The sequence below is a fragment of the Euprymna scolopes genome, chromosome 1 (assembly GCF_053919585.1).
Source record: "Euprymna scolopes isolate OS-2025 chromosome 1, ASM5391958v1, whole genome shotgun sequence".
Lineage (NCBI taxonomy): Eukaryota > Metazoa > Mollusca > Cephalopoda > Sepiida > Sepiolidae > Euprymna > Euprymna scolopes.
The window spans coordinates 94,247,223-94,268,095 of record NC_136482.1 but is presented as its reverse complement, the minus strand read 5'-3'; the positions used below and the strand labels follow the sequence as shown (position 1 = coordinate 94,268,095).

At 32.5% G+C, this 20,873-nt stretch overlaps 1 protein-coding gene across 10 annotated transcripts in view; it reads left to right on the top strand.

Moving 5' to 3' along the window:
* The window catches only part of LOC145250062 (STAGA complex 65 subunit gamma-like), a 112,117-nt gene that overhangs the window by 42,614 nt on the left and 48,630 nt on the right, over positions 1-20,873 (top strand). For 4 of the 10 annotated variants that reach the window (XM_080111707.1, XM_080111703.1, XM_080111708.1 and 1 more), the window contains exon 2: positions 17,725-17,892. In XM_080111707.1, the coding sequence (XP_079967833.1) occupies positions 17,741-17,892 (152 nt within the window). In that variant the 5' untranslated portion in view covers positions 17,725-17,740. Of the gene's footprint in view, positions 1-858; positions 1,211-7,916; positions 8,050-17,724; positions 17,893-20,873 lie in introns of those variants that run through there. The other 6 variants (XM_080111700.1, XM_080111699.1, XM_080111701.1 and 3 more) reach the window with 5 other exon arrangements.

The window sequence follows — 20,873 nt, the reverse complement described above, 5'->3', positions numbered from 1 at the left end:
CTCCTCTGTAAAACTGGTGAATGAACATTCGTAAGAGCCAACAAAACAAACATTACTGGTAGACACATTCAATAAATGTTACAAATTATTTGAAAATGTAAGGTTCTACCATTTTCTTAAGGTTTTCGATTTTTGAGCAATTATCAAGAATCCTTCTGCAATGCTTATAGTCGAGATTTTTTGTTCCAGCTTAACATGGTTTCCTTTGGACTGCAAAACACTTTAAAATATGTTAAAACACAGCCACACACACAAAAAAACTTACTCACATAGGTAGAAGAGTAACTTATCTTGCCTTTGGTAATATTTATTTATTGTATATTTGTTTTTCCCCCCTTTTTTTGTTTTGTTGATTCTTGTTAAAAATTCCCAGTAATTATTGTAGATTAAAAAAAAAAAACAATTTACTTTTTTAGGTGATAACGTGTCATTACCCGAAAAATAGGGGGGGGGGATGTTTTTAAAAATCTATGTTTCATGTTTTTAACATTTATTTTATTTTCACTTATAAATCACTTATTTATAAGAAATAACATTAAAACATTAAAATTATATTTTTTTATTCAATAAATGTTTCGCTTTTCCTGTATTTTTATGTCATTTATTTCGTTATTATATATTTTTGCGTTCTCGGAGACACTTGTTTATATTTGACCAACGGCCGGTAGAGGGCATTTCTCATTCACAGAACAGGGGTCGATAACTTGTCTCAGTCGTCTAATGGCACTGTCATGCAGAAGTGCCCCTTTTAAACGATTACGTGTAGTTTTACAATTTTGAAACTGTTCTCCCGCTTTAAATTCTAAAATAAATGTGTGCAGGGCGCAGGGGGGTGGGTCCATACCTAATTGCCAATAAAAAGTAGAATGTAATTTTTGTGGGAGGGGAAGTCGCGGTAGGTACATGTACCTAAACTATTTGACGTTTCTCCAGGGATTTTTAGTAAAACATTAGAAACGTCTTTCGAGTCTACATCCAAAATAAAACTTAAATATTTCAAATTTTTAGTTAGATTATTAGAATTGTGATGACAGGAAGTACTTCCCGGAAATTGCTACAAATACGAACGTCGCCATAATTGTAAGGGGAGATTACTCGATTATGATAAAAAAATAAATCTATTTTTTTACATTTTTTTTAAAACACATGTTGCGGAGACTTTATTTATTTATTTCAAATCCGTTTTTATTAAATTAGTTTTTTCGTTGAAGTAAGTATACATTTATAAACACAGGCATTTTATTCCGCATTTAACGTAATTTAAATTTATGAAAACTGTTTTAATTCGATATTTCATTTTCTTATTCGTTTTCGTCCTTTTGACAGCCAAATGGCTAAAAAAAAAACTTCGTTTTGATTATTATTTTCTTTGCGCTAATTAACGCTCTTAATGCTTTTTTTTTATAGCTTTTACATGCTTTTAAAACTTTATCTGATTTAAAACTTTATTTGGTTTATTTTATTATTTTTTGGTTAAAACGTTTGAGAAAAAACTTTTGTACTTACGTATGTTTTTTTTTTTGTTTATTTATGTAGATTTTTTTTTGTTAATTTATTTATAGTTCGAAATCAAATGAGAAATTGTATTTATTAAAAGTTATTTTTTCCATCTGTCTTTTTCTCGATTGATGTCTAATGTACTTTTAATAACGATATATATATATATATATATATATATATATATATATATATAAGTTTATTTCCGAAACAAAAACAAACTTTTCAATCACTTGTAAATTTTTGGTACTTTAACAGAATACGGACCGTACTGTTTTTTTGATGGGATTTTCAAGTTAAATTCCATTTTTTACAATTATCTTTTTTCTTTTTTTTTTTTTTTTAAATTGTTATGTTTTATGTTAAGAATGGGGTTCTAAATAATGTTATTTCAGTACGGTCTGTAAGTATCAATTTTTTTTTTCTATTGCATTTTAAAACATATTTTGGTGCTAATGCACTTATTGATCCGCGCTATTTTTTAATAGTATTTTCAAGTTTAATTAAAGTTTTATGGTGTCTTTTTGGTATTATTATACAAACACCGTGACAGCGAATTAGTAAAATCTTTTACGTAGTATTCTGTTACGTTTCGGTGTGCTGAACACGAATCTGAAAACTGGGTTAGGGTTAGGGTACATTTTTTTCTACTAATTCGCTGTCACGGTATTTGTATAAATTTACCGTCTTTTTTAATTATATTGTGAAGTTAAAGTACAGAATAGCAACACCCTCCCCTCCCATGTTAAGAATGGCTTTCTAAATAATAACGTTATTATTTCAGCACGGATCAAATAAGTGCACTACGGATCAATAAGTGCACTAGTATCCATATTTTTAATTAATTATGATTTCTTCTTCTCCATGCGTGAATAATTTCTTAATTTTTTTTTTTTTTTTTTTCAAGTTGAATGAACATGTAACTTTTTGACTTTCCGATCAAAATTATCGAAAATTATACATGTTGAGCATTATGTATAATTACAATTAAATGGTCAATTGTGGCCTGGTAGACCAACCAACACAAGACCTACCTTAAAAACTTATTTTCAAGAGGTTTTCAGGTGTGCTGAAAACGAATATCGCATTTAAATTTGGGTCCGGCAAAGTTTTCGCAATACTGAAAAGATACTTTTCCGCATGTTTCATGGTGTAATATAACGCAGCGGCCGTATTTGTCCATATTTGTAAAGTTTTTAGTTTTCACCATAACATTCTCCTTTAAATTACAACTTTTGGAGGCTTTCCAGTATGCTGAAAACGAATATCGCATTTAAATTTTCCACAAATAAGTAGTGTTTAGGATATTAAACAATATGCTAAGGCAAATTTTAATGCAATATTTGATAAGTGTTGGCCATTGTTGTATGCGCAAGCGCGCATATTTTTTGGTGCTTGTGCACTTATTGAACTATTTTTAAATAGTATTTTCAAGTTAAATCAAAATTTTACGATTTTTTTTTTAATCAATTGTTAAGTGAAAGTACAGAATAGTTACAAAACACTCTCTCTCCATGTTAAGAATGGCTTTCTAAATAAGGTTATGTCAGCACGGTTCAATAAGAGCCAATTTTAAAAAAAAAAAGGGAGGATGTACGCGCAAACGCATGCCAGCTGATTACAATGTGGCTATCTTCAAGTCCAATGTAAACAAGTTGTTGAACCGTTCCCTTAAGTAATCCAATTTACTAATTTACATTTCTAACAATTACTATATTGTTCTTTTGACCAATGTACACTCTTTCACCCTTATCCTCGAGTGGCCTCTAGGCTTTGTAAAAAAAGAAAAAAAAGAGATTAACTCTTTATCTTGAAAATTAATTATGTCGTTTCTGGTTTAAACAAATATGGCCACCGTGTTCCATTACTGCATGAAACATGCGAAAAAGTTTCTTTGCAGTATCGTGAAAACGAGTTATTCGCCCCAATTTTAAATGCGATATTCATTTTCAGCACACCCGAAAACCTCTTGAAAATTGGCTCTTAGGGTAGGTTTTATGCTGGTCTACCAGGCCACAATTAGCTTATTTATTTAAAAAATGTAAATTGTTATTAATTTTACTAAGTTTGTCAATTGTTTCAGAAGTTTTCAGATTAGGATTGATAATTTGTATTATTCGAACTACCATTCTCGTCTTGATTATTATATATTCATAACATTTCGTCCGATGACACCTCCAACCTTCCTCAGGTGCATTGTTTGTTACTCAGAAACCTTCTAGCCAAACACTGTATTCTGGGTGGAATTTCAAATTGAAACTACAAAGGGTTCAGTTCGATATAATGATTCCCAAGATCAAAAAGGTGCATCTGAAGAAAGTCGGGCATTAGATTGGCCATGAATATAATGACTAAGTATAGTAGTTCGAATTATGCAAATTTTGTCAATACTTATGAACTATCAAAAAAAAAAAATCTTCACTTTAAACTCGTTTTTATTTAAGAAACAAAAATGCATTATTAAACTAAAATGTTTTAAAAATTAAAATCATGAAAACTTTGGAAAATGCATTGGCCGGGAAGCAGGCCAGTGAAACAATATTTCACAGGTGGGCAGTTCTAGGAGAGAAGTTTTGTTCATGGAATCTGCATTTAGATTTAGGCCAAAGAGTTTATAGTGGTTGTAGCTAGTGGAGTTTTTTTTTTTTTTTTTTTTTTTTTTTTGTGAAAGTTTGACAAGAGGGGGGGGATCACAGATTGGAGCTCAGACAAGCACTTGCCATGAAAATAACAAAGAGCAGGGTCAGGTTTACAACGTCTCTTCTGTTTGCAAGAGGTTGCAGGAAAGAGAAAAAGGCATCGCCCATTAGGTTTCAAAGCTAATTTTGAACACTATTAAAGCAAGATAGGGTGTGCTGAGTAGCTCCTGCCCAGATGTGACAACAGTACTCTATTTTAGGACGTACTTGGCCCTTACCCAGATAGAAGATTGCATTGGCAGTGAGATACCTACTGGAGTGGTTGAATGATCCAACCATTTTTCCAGTAGTTTTGGCAACAGATTTGATGTATGTGTTCCATTTCATATCAGGAATGAAGGTCAGTCCCAGAAGCTTGTCAACATATGGTGCTTCCCCAAGACGAGAGCCATTCATTTCAATGGGGTTCAGAGTGACTATGATGAAAAGAGAGAAGCTTGGTTTTAGATGCATTAAAATTAACCAACCACCTTTTTCCTCCATTGCACCACATTTTCAAGATCAGAAGAGAGAGAATCAGAAAGGTCTTGGTCATTATCAGCCTTTGAAATGTTGTCATAGATTGTGATTTCATCTGCATAAATGCCTACAAATGATCTAAGAATGTGATTTGGGAGATCATTAATGAAAGATCAAGAAGAGAGTTGAGCCCAGGATGGAACCCTGAGGATGCCAGCATTAATACAATGGGTTTCTGAGTTCTACCCATTAACGTCTACTCTTATAAGCCTATCAGGGAGAAATGATTTGAATAATTAAGAGGACATTTCCAGCTATTCCATAGCTAGAAATCTTGTGAAATAGACTTTTATGCCAGACCCTATCAAAAGCTCTATTGCTCTAGAAACAAAGCCTCTGTTGAGAGATTCATTAATCCTGTGTGATATTACAGTTAGCACATCAGCTGTAGATTGGTTTTTTTTTTTTTTTTTTTTTACACAGGCATCACCACATTATCAAGGCCAAGAGACCACTCAAGGATATGGGTTAAAGAGTGTACAGTAGAAATTGGAAAATATAGTAATCATTAGTAATGAAAATTCGGTAAATTTGTTAACTTATATGGAACGGCTTATCAAGAACTTGTTTATGTTAGACTTGAAGACAACCATATTGTAGTCAGCTGGAAAGCAGGAAAACGGAAGACAATTCCACAGGCGTGCAGTTCTAAGAAAGAAGCTTTGTTCATGGAATCTACGTTTAGGTTTAGGCACAGATAAAGAGTGGGGGAATTATTGATAGTGTTTTCAGCTAGACGAGTGTTTCTTGTGAAAGTTTGGCGAGGGAGGACCATAGACTGAAGCTCAGTCGAACACTTTCCATGAAAATAATGATACATCAGAGACAAGCTCGCAACATCTCTTCTGTGAGATAGAGGTTGCTGTGAAGAGAAAAGGACATCTCCTACATCTAGCAGAATGGAAACCATATTGCATGTTACTGAGTAGGTTATTTCTGCTGAGGTAGTTGGCCACTTTATACAGATTCCAACAACTTACTCATGACACACAGGAGACTGATTGGTCTGTACTGAGAGACAGATGATCGATCTCCAGAATGTTTATTAAAGTATTTAAATTACAAAAACAAAAAAACTATTAACTTAATCATTATAATTAGTTTTTTGTTTTTTTAATTAAATTTTTTTTTTTTTTTTCTACTTAAATATATAATTAAATGTAATAAAATTTAGTGAAGCACTAATTTTTATTTTAGAAAATAGCAAGGCTACTTGGCATTTCCCTGGGCAAAAGCGTAACATCCCTTTCCACCAGCCCATTTTCTCCCTCTCCATCTTCCCCTTTCTTCTTTACCCAGCCCATTCCTCTCTCTGGAGATATATACATAACTCAAATTGGGATAAAGAGAATAACTATGTGAAATCCTTTTAGTGACTGGAATACAGACGAGATGAAAACATTAAATGATATAAATGTCCTCAATTGATGAATCTTTCTTCTTATATTTTTTTATTAATTTTAGATGTTATACATTCAGGGTTATGCCAATTAATAAAAACACCAATTTTGTGGATGTTTGTTGTGTATTTAAGTTTTAGCCGGACATACAAACATTTGTCCTTTATATATATATATTTATATAAAATGGGTTAATAAATTCCAATGAAAGAAAGATGTATATTTAAATAAGGGAGTAGTCACCAACAATGTGTATTTTTTAACATTATTTTATTATTCCGTGTCTTGGTTTTTTATTGAGAATTATGTTTGGATCATTGTAATAATGTTTTTAAGTCATTGAAATCGTTTACGCACGTTTCAGACGGTCTGATGCGTCTTCGTCAGAAAACACATTGTTGGTGACTACTCCCTTATTTAAATATATATATATATATATATATATATATATATATATATATATATATATAGTTTGGGATGCTAAAAATGAGTAAATATTATTAAATTTATTTGTTTAGTGCAAGAAAAAAAAAATGTTCAACTGTTAAATAAAACAAATGACAATCTAGTCTCCAATTCATCTCAACAATTTCGATGTATTGATTAAAATCTTGCTAAATTGTTACTACTATTATACCAGTTACTATAGAAGTATTTTTTCTGTTCCATGTTTTCTTTCCCCATTAAATAAATTCACCATTAAATAAAGGAGAGATAATTTAGGCTAAAATATTTCTTGCTGATAAATTTAAACAGCAAGATCTAAAAATTTAAACTTGGTTCATTATTATTATTATTATTTTTTAATTTTTTTATTATTATTATTATTATTATTATTATTATTATTATTATTATCATTATTTTTTATTTATTTTTTTTTAAAGTAATTTCCGACCGATTTGAATCATTATATAAAAATATTATTCACAATTTTTATTTTGCATGACTCAAAAAGAATGTGACTGATGGAATTGTTTTCAAAATTCATTACTCTTTCTGCAATCAAACCAAAGTTGGTACAAGTAAACTTCTACCTATATTTGACTTGTCCACCAAGTTTCAGTCATGAATGTCCAACAGTCTTTGTTTTATCACTATTTAATTATCATGGAAGAAAGGAACTTTGGTGATTGTATCATCAGTAGAAGTTGTGATCCTGAATGGGTTTCACACCCACTAGATCATACCCAAGACTATATCTATTGATTATCTCAAAAACAATGTCTATCAAACTAATTCCAAGACGATTTCTGTACTAAAGAAGGCAATCCCAGCCCAAATCATGGTAATGCTAAGAGAATATACTCTGTTCGAATTATTGACAATTTTGCATGCCCTATCCAGATGTGCTTATCGTTGAATTGCGATAATACAAAGACTATTAGACATGACTCCAGCTGGGTTATTATTTCTGGTTGGATTGCATAAAGGATTGTGAACTTTATTAGCGATTCTATGGATGCCATTTTTTCAAAGTTAATATAATGAATTTCAAAATGTTCAACTATTAACACTGACTGAAAGTGATATTGGTTCAATTATTAACGCTTTAAAATGTCAGAAATTTGAAGTCTCAATTAGTGTCAATCACTAGTGAAGAAAACTGGATGAACCGTTTCAATTGGGAGTTCAACTAACTTGATATATCTTGATATCTATTTTTGTAGGATCGATTGTGAAAAAAAGTTTGAAAATGAATTTTCAAGCATGAAAACTTTAATTCATTGTGATAATTATTCCGTTGGCTCTCTCTTTCTCTCTCTCTCTCTCTTGCAATTGTATTATTTTTTTCTGCTTAAAGGTGATGCAGAAAATACCATTATTTTCAAGGTGGTTATTACCACAACTACTACTACTACACACCCTTCTTCTGTTCTTATTACTACTCCTCCTTCTCCTCACCTAACAGCACCGAACATGTTGATGCAGCAAAGGTAGTTCAAATTAGAAACTTGTTGTTGTTTTGTTTGTTAATTATTGTTTTGCTTTGTCTTCTTGGAACTTTTTTATTTAATGCATTGAACATTTTAATGGTGGAAATGGAATATATAAATGTTTACTAAAAGTAGAGCATTTTGAAAATTATCGTAAAAACATACATTATAGTAAAGAACTTAAGCAAATTTTTATTATAGCTATTTGACTATTTGTGCAATGTTGAAAAAAAAAATTTTTTTTTTTTTTTTTTGTCAATTTTCAAACTTATTTTGCATGTTTTTGGGAGTTTTTTATGTGCAAAGTGTATGTGAAAAGGCGTAGCTTGATTGGAATGACATGTTATTTCAGGTTCAAAGAACAAACTGCAGTTTCTCGAGTCTAATTCATTTTGCCTTTTAACTAGGAATAAAGTGTAATATCTGTTCTGATACTAAACTTTATCTCTTTTGTTCTCAGTTAGTAGAGGAGAGATCTTCAATTGTAATCTTTTGTCCCACTCCAGATTGCCCCTGCCCTTTTTTACAAAATTGATTTCTCATGAAGAGGCATGTAACTAAATAGTACATTTTCTCATCTTTCTCAGCCATGCTTCTATGCATTGCTGAAAGAAAGAGAAATTCAAACAATTGCACTTAATTGGATAATTAGAATCTTTAAAAAGATCTCTCGGTTGTAATATATGAGGTAGTGAATGTCTGAATTGTTAAGATTGAAGAAAAAAAAAGAATTATCAGATGTGCCTCAGCTGTGTCTTGATGGCCTCCATGCCTTAAAAAAGGATTCTCATTGTGTGTGTGTGTGTGTGTGTGGGGGGTCCCATGGACCAAAATCAGGTGAATAGGAAGGCTGTTCCAGTATGGTTTGTTCTATTAATTTGTTTGGTGCTCATTGTTCATTCCTTAATGCTCATAGCTGAACAACCTGAAAATACACATAAATAAAAATATGTAAAAACAAATACAATGGCTGAAAAAAAAAAGAAAAAAAACTAAGATAAATTATATACTCCTTTTATGTATAATTATATACTCCTATCATGTTAGATAACACAATCTGCTTCTCCATAGTTCACACAACACACCTACTCCTGTTACTTTTCAGACACACTTATTTGTGTTTGTGTGAGAAAGAAGTTCACCCCTCCCCTTCCAGGGGTCTAGACTGTTCATCTAGAATACAAAATTGGAGTCCACATGGACTCCCAGGGGGGAACAATACAGTAGCTTTAAAAGGAGTCATAAAAAGAAAAATGTACTTTGGGGTCCATGATCAGCAGTAAAAAAAGGTGCATATGTGACCTTGGTAACGTGTGCCTACACGCCCTTGACCCTCTGATCGCGGCCCAGCTATGATCTGCACCCTGGTCGGTGCAGTTATGATATGTCGACTGGGCAACCAGGTCTGCCAACCGTTAGTACGTCGCGTCACCCAGTGAGTTCTTCATTAAGGCGTTGGGGATTCTTCTCGGATGATCGGTCCTCAAGGCCTGTTCTCCGTGGATCGTTTAGTTATCCTGGGTGTTCGTTGACGGATACAATGTCACAAATGGCAAATAAAGAATGTACATATATACGGATCAACGCACATCAGCAACAAAACTCCGGAGGTTAGTTAATATACTATATATTTCGGAAATTCATAAAAGAAGTATTTACAGCATATACATAGAGTTGACAACTAATTCAAGCAAGCAGTTAGTTCTACAACTGAGCTTCTGTTGTTGAAATACCTGGTCGGTATTGCAGACTTTGCGTAATTCTTGTTAAGTGATCGACACGTTATAAGCGTTGAGTTATCAGGCAACAAGCGAGGGGGGGAGAGAGAGAGGTGATTCTGCCGAGACTTATCTCTCTTTGACTCTGTTCTTTTCTTACTCTTTTCCTGTTCGGACTTAATCTCTGATTTTTCATTTCTTTTATAATACAATTATGGAATGATGACGACACCCATGTTCGTCATCGACCAATCAAATTGCTTGATTATAATTCAACGGGGCCTTTTCTCATTGGTTGATTATACTTCGACAGGGCCCTTTTTCATTGGTCCATTTCCAAAATTGGATTGACTCCTCCCTTAATTAACGCCCAACTTACACGTTGTATTAATTAACTCCTCCCTGGCTTACTAATGGAATTTCCCAATATCCAGGAAAATTATTTTTCCTTTGACTTAAAGCAAATCACGCGATTTTATTTGTTTTAAAATTATCTATTGATCTCACTTTTCGCTTTGATAATTCAAAGGAATTTTAGTTTATCTTTGAATTAAGTTCTGGTTGTCGGCCATTTTATTATATCAGACATTTTGTTTACGTCAAAAGACCAAGAATGCATTTGTCGCTTTGAACTTATCGGACAACACATTTTCCCATCCGAGCAAAAATATTTCATAAATTCCCTTTTTTCGTTCGATCTGATTCACCAAATGACAATTTTAGATACGTTATTTTATTGTTTTGAAATTTCGGACAATTCATTTTTTTTCCTCTTCTTTGTTCTAAACACAATGCCGAGTCACTGCGTGTGTTTCTCTTAGATCAAAAACAACCCGACTTTTCAACTTGTCAAATTCACAGGTCAACTTTAGCTCCTAGTTTTGCCAATTGCGGGTGTGAAATCCCCACCCCTCCGGCTCCTGTACACTATGATTTCGGCCATTGGAGATCAAACGCCTGTGTATTTTGGCTAACATATTTTATGCATTCTTTTTCGCTTTTGAAGTCCAGCATGTGATTCAACTTTTCGCTACAAAGGCACTCTTACTGCCGCCATTTCAACAACAGAATTAGCTCAGAATTTATTCACAAATAAAAATTAATAATAATTTTTATTCCTTCAACCCGATTATCGTCCGGGAACAAAAAATTACTTTTAACCAAAATAAATGTCACATCAACCCTACAGGTCTGATGTGGCCTCTTAGTGTTACACATATGGATATTTGTTGAACATAAATATGCATATTAATTATATTGTAAATATAAAAAGAATATGTAATATAGATAAATGTTACACTATAATACATACTAACTAAAGTAAGGATGCGAGATGTCCAATCCCTATGTATATTACACTGAATCGTTGCTATTAGTGAGCTCATGTAGACAAATATTTTCATGCTTTGTATGTCATTTATAGCATTTTAATCTGCTGTAAATGTATTTTTTGGTCCCCCGATTAATTGGAGAGGGACCTATGTTCTCTGTGGTGTCCATGTATTCATGCGTTCGAACGATTGCTAGATAACCGTCCATTAGTTTTTCCTGAAATTTTGCCACAAATTGTATTTCATTAAATAGATGTGCACAGTAAAAATTTTTTTTTTTTTTTTTTTTTTTTTTTTTTTGCGAAATTTCCCGTTGCGTCCCTAGGGGCTCAAAAGGTCAAAAATGGCCTAAAATGACATATTTTGCCCCATAACTTTTGTCCATCCATTAGATTTTTCTGAAACGTGACCAAAATGTGGAGCCCATTGTTCTTAATATAAATCTAGTATGGATGACCCTGGCAAAATTGTGGTTCGCATCCCCGGGGACTTTTAGTGGCTTTTGGTGGCTCTTTTTTCATATTTCTCAACAAAAACTTGATATGCTTGACTAAATAATGGCTTTTCATGGTGATCACCTCAAATATACATGTGTTAAGTCCTGAAACTGCATCGTTATCCATTTACACTGGGATTCAGCATCCGTAGGGGCTCAAGAGATCAAAAATGCCCCAAAATAACACTTTTTGACCCATAGCGTTTGATCCATCCATTAGATTTTCCTGAAACTTGGCCAAAATGTGGAGGCCATTGTTCTTAATATAAATTCAGTATGGGTGACCCTGGCAAAATTCTGGTTCTCATTCCTCTGGGACTTTTAGAGCTAAAAAAGCATGCCTTTATGGAGCTCTTTTTTTATATTACTCAAAAACTTGATATGTATATCTATATAGTGGTTTTCCATGCTGCTGAATTCAAATATACATGTCTTAAGGTGTGAAACTGCACCGTTTGTCCATTTTCGCTGGGATTCAGTGTTCTCAGGAGCTCAAAAGGGGTCACAAATGCCCCCAAATTGCAAAAATTATACTTTTTACTTGGCAAAAATGTGAAGGCAACGTTGGCCCTTTCACAATTCTCACATTCATCATTTCTTCACTATTTTTTGTGGCATCATCTCACATGCAGCACCAGAGGGGGACCATGCACACACGGCTTTTTAGATTCATAGAAAACATTGTGTGTTAACCAAAATTTATTAGTAATATTTGATTTTTAAGAGTTATATATGCATATATGATTATCACAGATGATAAAAAAAGCTTTCGGTGGATACACATTAGGAACCCTTCGTCTAAATAAAATTTCAAAGGATCTCTCCTCTCTTTCTCTGGCCCTGGATATGACCTTAAACTATATCCAATGGTGAGGGACCATGTCGGTGGGGCATTAGAATACGCCGACTGCCCCCCCCCCCTGCAGAGGGTAAAAGTCACTCAATGGGGGTCCTGGATATGACCTTAAACTATATCCAGTGGTGAGGCCCCAGCTTGCGGGCTTTGGGGAGTGTGGAGCCACCCTTTAATTACCATTGCTCCCAGGTCCACTCTGACCCGGAGTGGTAGTACTTGTAAGGGTCCCAACTATGGGTTAAATAGAAACCGACTTGAAAACAACAAATATATTCTATTAAAAAAATTTTCTTCAAAATCTTTGGATTCGGTATTAAATAACCCGAAAAGGGTTGATATGCCATAAAACAAAAACAACCAAGGAATCAACCCTCTTTCTCTGGTTTGATGGATGATATCCATCTTTTGTGATCACTGCACGGTTATCCTCACCTGTTTTAATGGATGAGATCAGAAAACTACGACCTTTGAAGAAGGTTAAAGGCTACATTGACCAAACCATTGCGAAAATAATACTCAATGTGAGAACAGTAATTCGAATAATCCAAATAATACATCTTAATCTAAATATTTAGAAATACAAAAAAAAAAAAACTTTTATTTAAAAAAACAAAAAAACCAACTTTTATTTAAAAAAAAACAAAAAAAAACAAACTTTTATTTAAAAAAAAAATCTATTAATTTATTGCGGACTATTATCCTCATCCTTCTTTAGTTGTTGTTTCACGACGTTTCGGCCAACTATTCGTTTGGTCTTCGTCAGGTGGTAACCACAATGGGATAGGAACTCCGAATCGCCCAACAGCAATTACTGCCATCCATAGTTATTGTCGTCTCACCACATTTTGGCCAAGTAAGCCTCTGGCCGGCTTTGAGTAGGATTGAAACCACTATCTTCAGACAATTCTCACCCGGAACCATAGAGATTCAATGTCTCTATCCACTGTGCTACGGGGCCCCGAAGGCGATCAAGGTTGGATTTTTTGGTCTTATAAATCCACGTTTATTTATTGATCTTCCATGGTTGTGTCCGTACCAAATGGTATATATATTATTTAATTGGAATTCATTATTGAGATGAGTATTATTTATTAATTCATTTATTGCGGACTATTATTCTCATCTTTCTTAGTTGTTGTTTCACAACATTTCAGCCAACTATTCTTCTGGCCTTCGTCAGGTGGTAACCGCAACGGGATAGGACGACAACTACTATGGATGGCAATAATTGCTGAGAATACAGTTTGGAGATTTGGAGTTCCTATCCCGTCGTGGTTACCTCCTGACGAAGGCCAGAGGAACAGTTAGCCGAAACGTGGTGAAACAGCAACTAAAGAAAGCTGAGTATAATAGTCCACAATAAATACATTAATAAATAATACTCATCTCAATAATGAATTCCAATTAAATAATATAAAGAAAATCTCTTTAAATCATCCCATAACCTTTTCCATGGCATAGGGGTGCATATGGGGGATAACTTTTATGCAATGTATCATAAACTGACAAAGCCCACCCTTTTCAATGGCTTTTGAACACTTTCTTTCATACCTAATTTCACTCATAAGGCTTCATGTCTGGTTTTCAGAGGTAATTGGATAGAATTTTAACTCTATACAGATTGATTCCATAGTTTCTGATGGTATCCATTAAGCCAGTTACGCACTCTTTTTATTGATATTTAAAAATATTGCTTTGTATTTTAGCACTCTGTCTACTTTCTATTGTACAAAACTGTAAATTAAAAAAGGTTTCTTTCCATGTACATCTGTTACCATGACAACCAGCATGGGAAAGAAAGATGAGGAATAAAAGCCTTGGTTTAATTGTGATGTAATTTTTGCACAGAGGCTGCCGGTTCGATATTTGCTTCCTTTCTAACATTTCTACTTTCTAAAATTATCATTAAAAGTTATCCTCTAATTTTAAGAAAAACTGGCTTGCCTAAATAGTTTATATTTATTTAAATGCAAATGTTTTCGTTTTGTTGCTTTTTTTTTTTTTAAATGTGTTTGTATTGTTGCATTATTCTTATTTTTGATATTTTGATTCGTGCAAACATCTGAAATTTATCAAACAAGACTTAAATGAATTTTTTATTGACTCCCATTTGAAAATCAATGTTATAATTATTTTATATTTACAGATATTTTCATTAATATTTTATAGAATCCTTGACTTTGTCTTGTTTTTACTATTGTATATAAAATTAAATTATTCTCTTTTTTTCTAGTCTTTGAATTAAATTTACAAACGGTTTTATTAACCATGCTGACAATTTGTTTTAATTAACCTGACATAATTCAATTACAAAAATATTGATTTTTCTTAATTTTCTTCAGAAGAAAATTAAACATTTCATTGAATTTTGTAAGGGAGATAAATGTGAGATTTTTAAAACAGATCATATTTATCTCCCTTACCACCTTTAGAGATATAACAAATGTAACATGTAGACATTATAATATAATATCCCTAGTTATCTGCCTCTGACAAGAGTACAGTTAGGTTGTTTATGTGTGTGTGTGTGTGGGGTGGGGGGGGGGGAGATTCAATTCTAATAAAAAAAAAAAAAAACATTTTGGATGGAAAAATTCTCATTTTCCTCTGAGGACAGAACAGATACTAAACATTAAATTCTTTATTTTCAAAAGATATATAAAATTTATATCCTAACCCAAAGATCAGTAAGCGGTCATCTTTTCCAGGTTTAGGACAAGTTTTATTGAAAACAAAGATTTTGGAAATGAGTTTGTTACCATTTTGACCACCACCTGAGTTATGAAACTAAACCAAATTTAGTATTTTCACTGGTAAACGTTAAAGGTAGCAGTCAGAGAAGAACGAGAGAAAAAATTCTGTTAACGTTCCCAAATGGTTTTATATTGTTTCGTTATATATTACTATAAATGAGCAATCATTTCTATTTAGTATTATGCATTTACAATTGAGAAAAGTCAGTCTCGTTTTTAGATAAACACGACATTAGGTAAAATTTGGTCATCATTTTGTTTTGCTTCAGTTTATTCACATAATGTTGACACTTTTCAAGTGTGCTTTTTGTTTCAATTTTACATGCATAATACAAAGTAGATTTTAAATGGAAATAATGACTCCTCGTTTAGTAATAACAAAAATAACAGCATAAACCCATTTGTAACCTATGCAGAATATTTATATTGTATTCTTCTCTAATTGTGATCATAACATTTAAATTATGACCTGTCATCGCAGACTAGGATTTAGTGTTGCAGTTAATGAGGGGGGATGTAAATTCCAGATTAATCATTTTTTTTTTATTAACACTTGGAATTTTACTTCTCTACAAAATAGCAAGGCTAAATTAACATAAAATTCAAATCTTATTGACTTTAAACAGTGGTTGAGGATACTTTTTTTATTATTGTTGAGAAGTTCCAGAGATTAATATTAATAAAAATAAGTAATCACGAAACGTAACATATTTTGAGTTTGCATCTTCCTAAAGCAGACACGCTTGTCAGTCATTTCTACTTTTCTTTCAACCTAAAAAATTGACGGTTCATCACAACCTTACAAGATAATCAGACTTTCTTTAATGATGGAAAACCTTTAAAAAATTACCCCTCCCTTTTTTTTCTAGTTCTAAACACTATCCCAATCTCTTCATCATATCATATGAATCCAAAGATTCTATTTTTGGCATTGGTTTCCTCAATATTTTTCTAGTCAGTTCTTTCCAGAAAGACATCGGATACTTACAAGGGGGACCATGTGAAGGTTGCCAGCATCCTAAGTAAAAGTAATTTTGTGGAATAAACAGGATTCGAACTTGGAACATCAAGGTTGTCAGTCAATATCATTAACCACTTGACCATCACCTTGCTCAGTCTAATAATATTAATTAAACTAGCATTAGCAGTCGCATATATCAGGTTGACAAAAAGTTCTTGCGGTTTAAAACTTTTAAATTCAGATGAACATATCTCGACTCAAACCAAAATTGATTGATTGAAATGAGCACCATCAGAATTGACACACTTTTGTTCACGCAAAACAAATGTATTTATGCCAATAATGTAAAATTCTTGCGTTCTGATGGCGATGAAGTCGCTGAAGGTGTTTTTGATATTGCTTAGGTTTTTGAAGCATTTCTCATGCATAAAGTTGAGTTGCTTGAAAAAGTGGTAGTCAGTAGGTGAGAGGTCTGGAGAGTATGGTGGATGAATCAGTTTCATAGCCCAATTCATCCAACTTCTGCATGATCGGGTTAGTAACATGCAGTTGGGTATTATTGTGGAAGAGAATTGGGCATTTTATGTTGACTAATGTTGAGTGTTGTTGAATTTTCTGATGCATTTCATCCATTTGTTGACAGTACTTTTCCACTGTAATCGTTTTGTCTGCATTAAAAAAAACTCATGGATGAGACCAGTCACAGACCACTAAACAGTCAGAATTTTATTTATTTATTTTATTTTTTTTTTTGTGCAACTCTGGCATCAGGAAGTGTCATGGAGCTTTGTCAGTGTCTAACCACTGAGCTGAGCAGATTGTCGTAAAGAACCCACTTTTCATCGTAAGTCACAACCCTGTTGAGAAATGAGCCATTCTTGTTGTGTAAGAGAAGGGAAGATGACACTTCATAACAGCGTTTCTTTTGTTTGTTGTTTCATTCATGAGGCACTCATTTATCAAGTTATTTTGTCTTTCCAATCTCTGAAGTGGTTAGAAATTGTTGTATACGTTACGTCTTATTCAGAAGCAGGTTCTCTAACAGTTATGCGTGGATTGGCTTTGATCAAGACTCTTGATTGTTGTCAACATCCTATAGCCGACCATTATGCTCATAATCTTCAAAACTCATTGCCATCACAAAGTTTCTTAAACCACCATTGTGCTGTGCGTTCTGTGGTGGTTCCTTGGCCAAATGCTTTGTTGATAATGTGAGCTGTTTCAGCAAAGAAAGTTGTGCAAATTTACTTTTTTTCCCATCTCGTATTCAACGTTCTGAAAAGAAGACATTATTGTTTTAAAACGATTGTAATCTGAACGATTAGGTAGAGAGAAAAATGCTCTTTAAAATGATATTCAAAGTAAAATCCAAATTAAAAATTCTGCAAGAACCTTCTTGTCAACTTAATATGGAAATTTTTAATATTCTATCCTAGTCTTTTTCATGCATTCCTTATGACACATTTTTTTCTTTGTTCTTTTTTTGCCAATAGAAACTAATTAGTTTTAATATTTTCTTAAAAAGTTTATTTTTCATTTTATTCTACATTTGTCATCCAGATTTAAGATAAGTACGATGAAGCACTGGGGAGATCTCCCAGCTGTGGGAGACACAGTTTCTGCCTTTGCTAAGATGGAACGGGAGCAGTTAACCAAACTCCGTCCAATGGATGTTCAAGGTCCTCGCCTTTATCAAAGCTCCTGCAGGCAATACTCGACCGCAGCCAAGTGAGTTACTTTGCACTTTTTCATCCGATGATCGGATTCTTCAAAAGGATTTTGTTTTTAAATGGAATGATTTTATTTTTATTTCTTCTATATAAACAAAACGTTCATATGCATCTGGAAGAAAATAAAGTGTATAATCAAATTGACACTTACTGCCATAAAGGGCTCCAATAGTTGATGCGTAAATATTATTTAATTAAAGTAATGATTTTCGTAATAGATTTTATTTTATTTTTTTTACTTGGGAGTCATCGCTTGTCAAGGCCCGAAGGCCACTTGAGGATAAGGATTAATCAATGTAAGGTGGTAGTTTAGTAATTGTTAAGGGTGTAAATTGGGTAGAATTTGATTATTTATGGGGACGGCTCAACAAGAATTTGTTTACATTAGACTTAAAAGCTACCATGTTGTATTCACCCAGGAAGCAGAACAGTTATCCGACTGAACTCCAATTTATGCCCCCTGCTAAACTTTCACACAAAACACTCTACTAACTACTATATACGATTTCTTTCACTCTCTATCTGTGCCTAAATCTAAACGCAGATTCCGTGGACTAAACTTTTTTTCCAGAACTGCCCGCCTGTGAACACTGTTCTGTTTGCCTGCTTCTCGGTTGAATACAACATGGTAGCCTTCAAATCCAATGTAAACAAGTTCTTGTGGGACCATTCCCTTAAATAATCAAATTTTACTCAATTTACACCATTAACAAGTACTACACTACCACCTTACATTCATTAACCCTTATCCTTGAGTGACCTTTGGGCCTTGATAAGCAGTGACTCTCAATTAAAAAAAAAAAAAAAATCTATCCATTCATGGACCAGCAGCCAATCAGAACTTGGACACATCTGAGCATAATAGCACACGCCAGCCTTTTGGTAAACTGGCTTTCTATTGTTCTTTTATGTTTATTTGTTTGTAGCTCATTTAGCTAAACAGTTAAGCAATGATTACCAAATTTGGTACTTGCTTACAGTTAGACTACAGTTAAATATGTCCTTTTTAAGCAAAAACAGTATTACTTGATTGTCACTGCGAAAAGAAGAAATATATCCAAAAATTATTAAATTTTTAATCAAGTAAATTTTTTTATATGAAAAAGTAATTTTTACGGAAAATTGTATATTTCACTATTTCTTTCACACTGATAGTCAGATTATGGCCAAAAACAGGGGGAGAAATTTAATTATCTCCCTTGTTTTTTCAAACATTGCGCGACGTTAACAGTTGTCATGGATTCTTACCATAATAAATATATATATATATATATATATATATATATATATATATATATATATATATATATATTTTTTTTAACTAAAAGTAGATGTTTTAATCAATCAAATTTCATAATTTTTTATATATTGCTTATTTTTCAGATGACAATTACATAAGTAATACTGTTTTTGCTTAAAAGAACACATTTTTTTAAATTACTGATGTAGTCTAACTGTACACAAGCACCCAAAATTTAATAAGCAACAGATTCCTTGTTCAGAAAATCAAGGAATTTGCTTTTTTAAATTATAAGCTATCATGGAACAAGGACAAGGATGGATGTTACTAAAATAATTGAATAATTAAAGACAATTTATCACCTGCTTCAACTTAAAATTCAACTTATGAAAATCAGAAGTAGACAAAAAAATTTTAAAAGTGCAAATGAGTAGTAGCAGGTGGCATTCTTATCATTACTCTTAAAATTAATTAAATTGATCTGAAATTAATACTTTTATAATTTACATACAAGGCATCAAATGAGTAAAAAAAACTGGTGAGGCCATATTAACATTTTGAGAGTTGTTGAAATGACCAAAAAGATGAGCGATATATTATGATTTCTTAAATGCTCTGTTAAGTCTGACTTGTACAACAAATTCCAAGATGTAAAAAAAAAAAAAAAAAAAAAAAAATTTTTAATTCTACTTTTAGAAAAAAATAGATTTTATTCTCAAAATATTAGAAAAAAATGCATATTAATAATTTGGTATGATTTGAGTTGTGTTATTTTAAACTTAGAAAAATTCATGTTTGGTTTAAAGTCTGTTTTTAGATGTTGGACCCGAGCTTTACAGACAAAATTATCTTTAGTTGACCTTTGACAACTAAATATTTTAGTTTACTAGCCAAATAGAAAAGTTATTAGCTAAACCCACTTGATTTTTGGAATATGACCTCTTTGTTCTGTGACGAGTATGTACATCATAAAGATTTTCTGTATTTTTTTTTTTTTTTTAAATTGTACTTCTAAATATGTACTGAATTTTATGTTGAGACTTAAGGTGTAAACATTTGAATTTCTTCAGATTTTTTAAAAATCACCTTCGTTTAAAATAAAAAAAAAAATCGTTTTATTAAAACTTTTGCTCATTTTTCACTCAGTAATAAGCTTTGGAAGATTGTTGGTGAAAAAAAAACAACCGCCAAAAGATAAGCGTTTTATTATTTCTAATTGGCACTTGGAAAACTCACTCACAAATTCCACTGTTTCACTCGCAATGTAAAGCCCTGTGGACAAAAAAAATGCTGTTCCATAAATCATTTCTTCTCTCCAATACTATAAAAAAATCATATCATTTTAGTAATTAAAAATAGTTTTGAATTTGTATGTTGGTCTTTATTTGCTTTACTCATTTGTCCATTTTTTTTTTTTTTTTTTTTTTTGTCAACTAATTAAGTTAGTGGTTCCCAACCACTGCGCCACAGCACACTAGTGTGCCACCGAGTGATTACCAGTGTGCTGTAAAGAAATAAATCATTTAATTTCAGTTTGTTTAATAAATGGTAATTTCTTTAACCACGATGACACCGCTCAATTCCAACTCTAAGTAAAAAAAAAAACATAAAAATCTTACTGCAATTCTCAACTATGTGAACTGGGAGTATCTTAACTAAACCACATTAAAAATAAAGAAAATGTGAAAGACTTTAAAATATTGACAAGTTATTGACAGTCGCCCACATATTGCAGCAGT